This window comes from Pygoscelis adeliae, unplaced genomic scaffold, assembly GCF_000699105.1.
Source record: "Pygoscelis adeliae isolate BGI_AS28 unplaced genomic scaffold, ASM69910v1 Scaffold89, whole genome shotgun sequence".
Classification (NCBI taxonomy): Eukaryota; Metazoa; Chordata; class Aves; order Sphenisciformes; family Spheniscidae; genus Pygoscelis; species Pygoscelis adeliae.
In genome coordinates this window covers 305732-315527 of record NW_008825559.1, presented here as the reverse complement: position 1 = coordinate 315527, position 9796 = coordinate 305732, and the positions used below count along the sequence as shown (strand labels likewise).

Sequence of the window (9796 nt, the reverse complement as noted above, 5' to 3'; positions counted from 1 at the left end):
AATGGCAACAGATTTAAATTAATACCTGGATTGATTCCTCCTTTTTCAGGAAGCTTGTTTGATATTTGGTGCAGCTGTGGCATGCAGTGGAGGAGCTGTGAAGACACTTGAAGTGCGGGAGGCACCTGCCTTGTTAGGGATTCTCAGTAAAAGCTATCCCTGATCAGGCAGCAAATGGGAACCTGCTCATTTGTTCTGGGAAATTTAAATGTGGCTGAACGTGAGGCCGATTGTATCATCTTGTCGTTAGCTACAGCAACCCGCATACTTCCACCAAGCTGGTCAAATAGCGTGTCTGGAGTTGGGTATGATATTATCATTTTTTAGATTTGGAAACAAAGCTTGGCTCTTCATTTTGGTCTGATTTTGAACTGTAGCTTTTAAAACTAATTTCATCCAAACTTAAATGAGTAGCTGGAGGGGCTACAAAGATCATTACGTTCCTGCCTTTCACAACACTCAGTGGCTGGGAAGGGGAGAAGAGGCATCATAGCTGCTCCAACAGTGCCAAAGGCTGTAGCTTGAACTCATGCTTTAGTAGACGTGTGAGAATACACGAGGGCGACACAGCTGTCCCAGCTGCCAGAGAAACTTCTGAAGCTTGCCTGTTTGCAGACATTCAAATCAGTCGATGCCAGGACATAAATGTACAGCAAATTGGACTTTGCTAGTTCTAGGTCTCATTACTTAATTTTGCTGTGATAGCTCTCAAGTCTTCCGTCACTAAATAAGATGCTTCGTTTATCTTCCTAGCTCCGTTTCTTGGCTGTAACGTAACTTTGCACCAAAATTAAATGATCCAAAATTGTTTAATGACATAAAATAAGGTACTATGATGGTAAATGGTTAAAAAAATCTTTGCATGAAACATTCTTAAATTCTAATACTCGTAAGGCATCTTTCTTAGGTCGCACATTATAACTGTTATTTTAGAGACAGTAATTTTCACTACGTGGAACCCACACTTCTACCAGTTTAAGCTTCTCAAAGTGCAGAGCAGCTGTACTCAGAGAGCTGACAGTCTCAGAGACATACATGTGAGAGTTGTGCCATGAAGTCCACGGGGAAGAAAATTTTCTTTCATTTTCAGTATTTCATTTACTTTATGCATCTGAAAAGATTCTTTTGGTTTCCACCAGCAAAACCTGAAGTTTTCTGATCTTGCTATGTATAAAAACTAACTTGCATTTAATATCCAAGAAGTTGCTGTGAAAAGCATAATGAAAGTAGAAAGTGCAAATGGGTTCGGCTCACTCCCAGCCGCGGTTCATCTCCGAGTTCTGCAGTCAGTAACGTTTGAAAGTGGAAGTGGATGAACCTGCACTTTGCAGGACCTCCTGGCAATGGCAGTTCTGACTTCGGGGGATAAGAAGATGTGGTGTTGATGCTGCCAGCTCTCCTCCTTGGTGCCTCCATGCCTTCTACTGCTGTTTTCTTCCACAAGAGTAGAAGAGTTTCTACTTCAAAATGAGTTTTATTTTTAGTTGGTACGTTTGCTCTTCTTTAAAATAACCAGAAAGGCATTAAATTCCAATTAAAAAGATTTCTTCGGAGTTGAGCTGTGTAGCATCAGCTCTGGAATGCAGCACTCCTACACGGCCGCTTCCTGGACTGTCTGTGCATACATGAAATACACAAAAGCCTCCTTCCTCATTAAAAAAAAAAATAAATAAAACTACTCACTCAAATTCAAGAATAGCCCAAATTTCAGCCAGGATTGTCTTGTGACATTGCTTGGCTGCTGGTCGCGTTTTCACCTGTGTGATGTTTGAGATAGGGTTGTCGGCATCCACCGAGCCCTTTGTAATTCGACCGATCCCAAGAGTCTCGGTAGGAAGCAGCGCTAGTGCAGGGTACAGCTTCTTTTTTTCTTTTTTTTTCCTTTTTTAAGGATTGGGGAGGATAGTTTTTATTGTGAGAATACGGAATTCTAATAAAAATCAATGAGGTGAATGCAAACTGGGGTAGTCGGCGAACAGATGAGCTATGCTCATGTTACTTTGCTTAGAGGCTTTGACTTGAGCTCTTTGAGACTGCAGTTTAGCTTAACGTGACATTATTTTTGCTCATATACATATAAAACAGGAAGTGCATTCAGATAACATCAACAGCCACTTCCTTATATGTACAAAAATAAAGTGCTCTGACAGCAGCAAAACTGACACTTTGATTTTAGAAAGGATAGAAACCTTTGTGCATTTGTCGACCCACATGGGCATTACACGGGACCAATCAGGAGCACAGGGGAAAAAGTTTAAAAACAAGCCCCATGCATTATTGCCTGTACATCTGTGCGTGAGCAGGAGGCGGGAGGAAGCCAGGAGCAGAATTGTCTGCGGAGCTTAAGAAGCAGCAGCGATGTTCATGGAGCAGCTTTATGCAATTCCCCTTGAAGGTAAGATGCGGTTGTTTCAGCGGGCAGCTGCGGCAGATTTTCGCTTTTGGGAATGAAGCGGGTGCTCTTCTGGCTGGGGTCTCTCTCTGCCCATCAGAGGTGAGACAGATACCTTTTCTTTGGCCTTGAAGCAGCTACTCGGCTGTCGTCTTTGGAGTTTGATGATAAAAACAAAGCTTTTTTTTGGATACAGTACTTGTAAAAGGACATTGCCAAGACTCCTTGGGTTCCATGTTGTTTTAAATCATCCTGAAACTTAAAGTGTGAATGTCTCAGTTCCGGATGCTTTTATCACTATTTCACTGTAGTATGTTTTGTAGGACAACTTGCAAGTGGTTTGTTGTAATGCACTCCATGAACGTGAAATACAGCTGCTCAGTATCGTTGTCTTGTGTGCGTACCTCATTTGTACACCGAGGGTTGTTTCTGAGCTCAAGGTTACTAATATAGCCTGTCCTTATGGTGTCTGGAAATAAAACATCTATAACTTAGTCGTGTTTCTGTAATCAGCTGCAAAGCTTCAGTTGACTGGAGTGGAACCGTGATCAGTGCCTACACCTGGCTTTGCAAGCTGGTACAAATAAATAAAAGGCATTTGGTTCCAGTATAGAGCTGCCCACACTTTCATGGCTTCTGACAATGAAAATGGCTCTCAAAATTGGATTTTCCTATAATTTTTGCGATGTCCCTGGTGTACCCTTTCTAACCAGAGCCATCCTGAAAAAGAAGGATCTTGTTTAGCTTCTATAACTGACACCTTCTGTGAGAGCCGTTGCAGTAACAGGTCTCTCCTCTAGCAAAACCCAACCAAAGTTTGCTGTATTAAAAAGGAAAAAAAAAAGGGGGGGAAAAATCAGATGGTAAAGTGAACTTTAAGGGAAAAGGGGGAAATAAACTGGGCAAGATTATGGATAATCCTTCTCCATTAGCCAACGATCAGCTTCTCTTGCATTTTTATACCACACACGCATACCGGTGGGTCCCTCGTGGCTCCCAGGCAGTCAGAATTTTGTTCGACCAGATTAGTTTCAAAGCGAAAAGTAGCTGTATTTGGCAAAATGTCATTTACTGAAAATAGATTAGAAGATTTTAGTAAGGTTAAAATCGGATATCACCATAAAGTCTTCTTAAATAGGACAGTGAAGGAAAATATCTGGAGTAATTGAACTTCTACGCGATGTTCACTGCTAATGGCCCATACTTAGGAAAACAGGAATAAGAAATAAAACACTGTTCTATACCTGAACATTTTGTGCATTATCTTTTAGTATAGCGGAAAACCTCGGGAGTCCAGATGCACAGAGATACCCGTTCACAGTTGGAGGGCATCACCTGCTTTTACTATAAGAGCTTTGCTGTGGCGGTGGCTCTAGGCTTCCTTAATTAACACCCGTGGCCTGATCACGGCACTGCCTTCAGAAAGCGCTTTGCTGCCGCACGCCCATAATAGCTGCCAGAAAATATTTTTTAAAAGAGTTCTGTTTGGGTTATGTCATTTTGTTTCTTCCTGCTAAAGATTTGGTAGAAATATCAGCTTTTCTAAACACAGCCAATTCCTGCTTGTGCTCGTGACTCATGAGGAAGCTGTTTCCCTGAGTATCACATTATGCAATTTACCAAGGAATCTGCAGACACGAAGCCAAAAATGTTGCTTTTTCCTCTATTTAAGTTCACGTGTCTTGTATTTAGGCTAGTATATCATAGTATCCAGATTTTGAGTGAGCTGTAGTTTTTCATAATGGGCTATACAGCCTCCGAGGGCTTATTCTCTAGCAGTCAAGAAGTTGTATTTCCGTTAGACTTCACAGCAAGCACCATATTTTTTTAAGTTGCGTGAGCAACAGTCATTAGGCTGTGGTCACAGGCACTTACACGTGGCTCTGCATTTGGTAGGCATTTTAGACATGTAGAAAAATGGGTTATAAACTTAAAATCTACAGTAGAAGATTTTTTGCATGAATTCCCATGCATGAATTTTCCTCAGCAACTGAAAACCCTAAGGCTTACTGAAGAAATGACAGATCAGTTTTCTGCAGGACACCTTCAGTCTGTGCTTTTACCGAGTGAACTTTTGCAGTCCTCTCCCAGCACGTTAACAAACTCTCAGCTTACGGTCTTGGCCTGACTAAACTGCGCTCAGAGCCTGTTTTACACGCCCGCCTGCTGCTCACCGCCTGCGCTCCCTCGCTGCAGGGCTCGTCCCAGCTCCCCGTCCTCTTCTGCAAGGAGAAAAGGCAGCCAGAAGTTTGCCAGAAGCTGTAGTTACTTACGTGTTATTTGGAGTCGGTGGCATCGTACTGCTGTTTGGTGCATGAACTGGAGAAGCCTTGGGGGACCCTCCTGCCCTGGGTCCCTGACCGATGTGGGGAGGACAGCTGTTTTGGGGTAGTTATTCCCATAAGCACAGGATTTCTAAGGTACTGTATGGCCCCAAAATACTCCCACTGGAACGTAGGGAAATGTGATTTTTAAGTCCCTAATTTGTTTTGCAGAAAACTGAAGAGTGGGCAGCCATTTAATATGACAAGCGTTTTTCAGAAAAAGCCAGTTTTCTCAGGGATTCTCTTCCCCCCAGGCAGGTGCTGTTTGGCCCCCAAAGGTGCCCGTCTGGGAGAGCAGCATCAGCCCCTGCGGCTCTGTCGGGCCCTGCGGGAGCTCAGCCACTGGCATGCAGTAGCTGGGAAGGGTTACGCGGTCCTCTGAGCGGTGGTTGCCCACTCTCAGCGCTGTCCCCGCACCCTCGGGGACATCCACTTGCGCTGGAGGCGCGATGAACTGGAAGGATTCAGCCAAAGAGCTGGAGTCTGAGGGCAAAGAGGAATTGAAAGCTGTTGCATGTGGCTGCAGCTCAGCAGGGCAAGCAGAGGAGCAGTAAAACCACTTCTGTCTCAGTCGTGAGCTTTGCTGTCCTAAAGCTTTCAGATTGCATTCAGCAGGTTTCTCAGGTGCTTCTCTGAGCTAGAGGCTTAGGAAAATCCAGTGCGTGCATGTTTGTTAAGAGTCGCTGAGTATCGATATATTGTTCCATTTAATTCAGACTTTCCAACTATATTGCATTACAATGAAAAATATTTTTGCTGCCAAGCCTGACAGCAGGCTCTGCAGTGAGGGACGGGGCAGGAACACGTCCAAGCGTTTCTCTGCGCTCAGTAGGTCTCTAGCTGACAGGAGATGAATACTAACGGGCTTTGAGGGGCAGCCCACTCTGACCTCAGAGCTTCTTTTTTTCTGGACATGCTCTTGTCCATTGTGATAAAGTCATAAAGTGATAAAGTCTCCTCTCAGTGACAGTCTGGGAGGACATACAGAAGTTGGTTGTACAAGCTTTCACGTGGAGCAGGGAAGGCTTTGCCATGCAGTACCCCCAGAAGAGAGGCTCACGTCCCACCTTCTGTCACCAGTGGTATGTGGGTACACGAAGTGAAGCATGTGCAGCCCTATGTGAGGGCAGGGGCTGCTTTGTGAATGAGCTTTCTCATCTGGGGTTTTTTTTTCCTTCATTACTTCAGCTTCCTGGCTTGCCTTTGAGATTTTTGCAGTTCGTTCTGTCATTCCGTGTCAAACAAAATCTTAATGGCTTTGCCTTTCAGCCTCACATACCGTGTCATGTTCAATTTTTACCCACAAAAACATATGCCGGGTGCCTTTCCTCTCTAGAAGAAAGGTCGTCTGTCACCTGCCAGACGAAGCCATTTCGTCTGAGTTATCAGACTTAGAGGGAGACTTCACCTGTCTCCCTCTAAGCTCTGTGTCGTAGGAGAAAGGGAACACAAACATGAAAATACAAAGATCTCTTCACAAGGAGCCACATGGAGAAGACAAGGGGCAATGGGCACAAGTTGCACCGGGAGATGTTTCATCTTGACACAAGAATTTTTTTTTACTGTAAGAGCAATCATTCACTGGAACGACCTCCCCGGGGATGTGGTGGAGTCCCCATTGTTGGAGGTTTTCAAGATGCGATTGGACAAGGTGCTAGATAATCTCATCTGGTCTGCCTTTCCCACAAAAGGTTGGACTGGACGATCTTTCGAGGTCCCTGCCAAACCTCGGCGTTTCTATGGATCTCTGGAAAGCGGCCGGGGGGCTAGGTGTCTGCATACAGGAGATGGCACCCTTCACTGTCAGGTCATCACAGAGGCTTGGGGGCCAATCTCTGGGAAAGTGCAGCAGGAATTCCTGCTTTGAGAGTGATGGGCTGAAGGGCTCCTGGTCTCCCAGCCCACGGCACTTGTGTGGTTGGCACCTTGGTGCCCGTCCTGCCAGCCGAGGACCCGCTTTGTTCTTCAAAGCAAAATGCACGTTCAGGAGATGTTTGATCTCTCTGTATGTGAACCCATTTCTTAGTAAAGCCTGAATTTCTTGTTTCACCGGCATGATGGGATCCTCCTTTAACCTCTTTACATCTATTTTTTCCTTATGCTCTTTAATCTTAAACTTGTTCTGTATTGAATCAGTACTGGATTTTTTTTGAACTATGATACTGAGGTTGTGTCTTCCACGTCTGCATGCAGAAGAAACCTTGCTAGGATGGGTTGGGTTTTTTTGAAGGCAGAAATCATGATCCTCAGCACTGGCAGTCTGTGACAGCTCAAGGTCTTAGGAATGAAGACTCAGCTCAGTCTCAGGTGTGCCCATTGAAGCTCGGTGTGCTCAAGAACAGCAATAGCGAGTCCGATCACAGGCCTGCGTAGCCTGGTAGTCTGCTCCAGCGTTGATCAACAGCAGTAACCCATGGAGAAGGTGCAAGAAGAGCACAAGAACATGACAAGTGTGGTTTCATGTCATCCAGAAGTCTCCAGCTCTTGTGTTTGAATCTGAACCGTTGTTCTATTCGCTTTAACATGCTATTCAGGATTTTACAGACCCTCATCGTATCACTTGTCAGTTATCTCTTCCAGGCTGAATGGCCCTTATCATTCCGCATTTAAGGGCCATTCCGTCCTTGCTGGACTTTCCTAGATATATTTAGAGCCAATATGAAAATGGCACACAGTCTTCAAGAAGCAGATGCATGTATGTTTTGTTTCTGTTCTGTATTTCTTTCCCGGTAATTCCTATCACTCTGCTTGCTTTGACCACTGTTGGCCTGAGGCCTTTGTACAAGCATTTATTATAATACAATAATACTTCTTCACAATGACGGTGGTGAGGCACTGGCACGGGTTGCCCCAAGAAGCTGTGGATGCCCCCTCCCTGGAAGTGTTCAAGGCCAGGTTGGATGGGGCTTTGAGCAACCTGGTCTAGTTGAAGATGTCCCTGCCCATGGCAGGGGGGTTGGATTAGATGATCTTTAAGGTCCCTTCCAACCCAAACTATTCTATGATTCTATGAATACTAAGATAACATTTCTCTGTGGTGATTGTCCCCTCTCCTACAAGTTGTCCATCAGCCCATGTGTTTTTCCCTGAATAACTTGGTATCATCAGCAAACTTCGCCACTTCACTGTTTGCTTATTTTTCCACACAATTTATGAATATGATGCTTGGATATCTTGGCAACCTCCTGATGTTCTTTGTTGTCAGATACATTTTGGCTCTACACATGTAATACCTGGCCGCTGAACAGGTCCTGTGAGGAGCAGCCAGGACATGCAGTATGCAGCAGTGGGGTCTGGTGGCATTCAGCCAGGCAGGCTGACCGTGACATCTTCAGACTCTGCTTCCTTCTTTCACTATTGCAGAAACCATTTAAAAAAAAAAAAAAGGTTCCAGAGAGACGTGCTAAGGAGATGCGTCACTGTGTAATTCGGAAATGCTGGAGGGAAACCAGGTTAAACTATATGTTAGCGATTAGAGGACCAAGTGTAGCGTTATTCTTCTCAGGTCAGTCTTTCAAGATGAATTGTCTCACGCAATAAAATTGGTTGTGCCCGTGAAAACCACATTGATGGAGCAATCGCACTGTCTTGTGTTTGGGGCAGAACCTGCCGCCCTCTGAGAGCTCTGTTTATTTACATAGAGCGAGGTCTATTTTAGGCAGCTGAGAGTGTTTGTATTTCAGCTAGGCTTTACAGCTGGGAAGCGTGCTGCCACTAGCACGTCAAGCTTCGGCAGCAGTGCCAGCTCCATGCAAATTATGTGTCTCTAATGGGACTTGACCATGTCATGGTGTTTGTCATAAGTGCACTGAATTTGGTTGAATTTCCTGTCCAACCATGTATAAACTCTATATATACACACACACACACTACTGAAATGTAGGGATGTGAGGAATCTTCATAACGGTTGATGGGTGTTGTACAGTGTTTGCCCTGAGTGACCGAAAACATCTAATAGAGGATAAAAATGTTCTGAAATTTAGTTTTTAAGAAATGGGTAACATGTATTCTAAAAGTCCTGGCTAGGTAGCACTGCCCTGTGCTTGCCGCAGAGGAACGGGCATTTCTCCTGCACTTTGCTTTTCAAGTAAGTGTTGGCCACATAACTGCTTCTGCGTGTTTTCAGCATCAATAGTAGCAAAGTTCTAACTTGCAGTGATTACTACCAGCTTGGCAGTCATCTTCAGCTGTGAAGGACTCTTCCTATTATATAGCGATATATAATACATATTTTATTTTAATGGCTTCCTTCGCTTCTCCTCTATAGAAGAGTTTTCCTATCCCGTCTTTCCGATGGGTAATGTGATTGCCTGTGACTTACTGATGGTCTGATGAATGTCTCTGTAACGATCTGCAGTTTTCAGTTGCGCTTTCTTGGCAGCATTTCTCTTACCAGTCAGATTTGCTCGTGTTTTCATCACTTGTGGGAAATTAGATCTTTCAAAATGAAGTACGTGTATTAGTGCTTCAGACTGTCTCCATCCTTACTGAAAACAATACGGCCACACTCCCTGTGCCCTCACCAGTTTACCATCTTCTAGTTCAGTAGTTAATGCTTTTCCCCTCAAAACATGGCCCACAGTAATTTCCTGATTTTTGGAAGCATTAAAGATTTGCTGGTGGTCTCATAAGGCTGCATGAGCTGATGTCTTTAAGACTTCGCAGTTTCTTTCCGTATATTACAGACAGATGCATAAGATTTACCCTGCTGGTTACCACATTGATTCACAAGCAGCTGATAACTCAGAATGGAACGTTCTCAGTAAGCGCGAAGCAAACGGCTGTGTGTGCTTTCCCTGCCTCCCCGTTCTCTCCTCCTTGCGCTTGTCCTGCCGGTGCTGGTGGCAGGCAGATAGGCGCAGGGAGACTTGCCCGTTCCTTCTGCAAGCAAGCAGCACATTCTCCTCGGTGCCGTTGGGAGGCAATGGAAGTGGGAGTGCCTGTAGCTAAGGCTGCCCAGCAATCTTCTTTTAAAGACCTTTTTCACTTGCCAAACTTTAATTTGGGGGCTTGGTTGTCTGGGGAAGGAGGAGTGTCTTTTAACATCAGCAGGATCTCTTCAGCTGCTGCTGAGAATAAA

At 44.7% G+C, this 9796-nt stretch overlaps 2 protein-coding genes across 2 annotated transcripts in view; both read left to right on the top strand.

Moving 5' to 3' along the window:
- The window catches only part of LOC103923910 (putative Polycomb group protein ASXL2), a 35227-nt gene extending 34937 nt beyond the window's left edge, over positions 1-290 (top strand). Inside the window, exon 4 of the mRNA XM_009332348.1 lies at positions 251-290. Within this exon, the coding sequence (XP_009330623.1) occupies positions 251-290 (40 nt within the window). The remainder of the gene's footprint in view (positions 1-250) is intronic.
- A 1604-nt stretch (positions 291-1894) lies between these two features.
- Positions 1895-9796, top strand: part of ASXL2 (additional sex combs like transcriptional regulator 2) — a 51028-nt gene continuing 43126 nt past the window's right edge. The window contains exon 1 of the mRNA XM_009332347.1: positions 1895-2395. Coding sequence (XP_009330622.1) covers positions 2359-2395 — 37 coding nt within the window. The 5' untranslated portion in view covers positions 1895-2358. The remainder of the gene's footprint in view (positions 2396-9796) is intronic.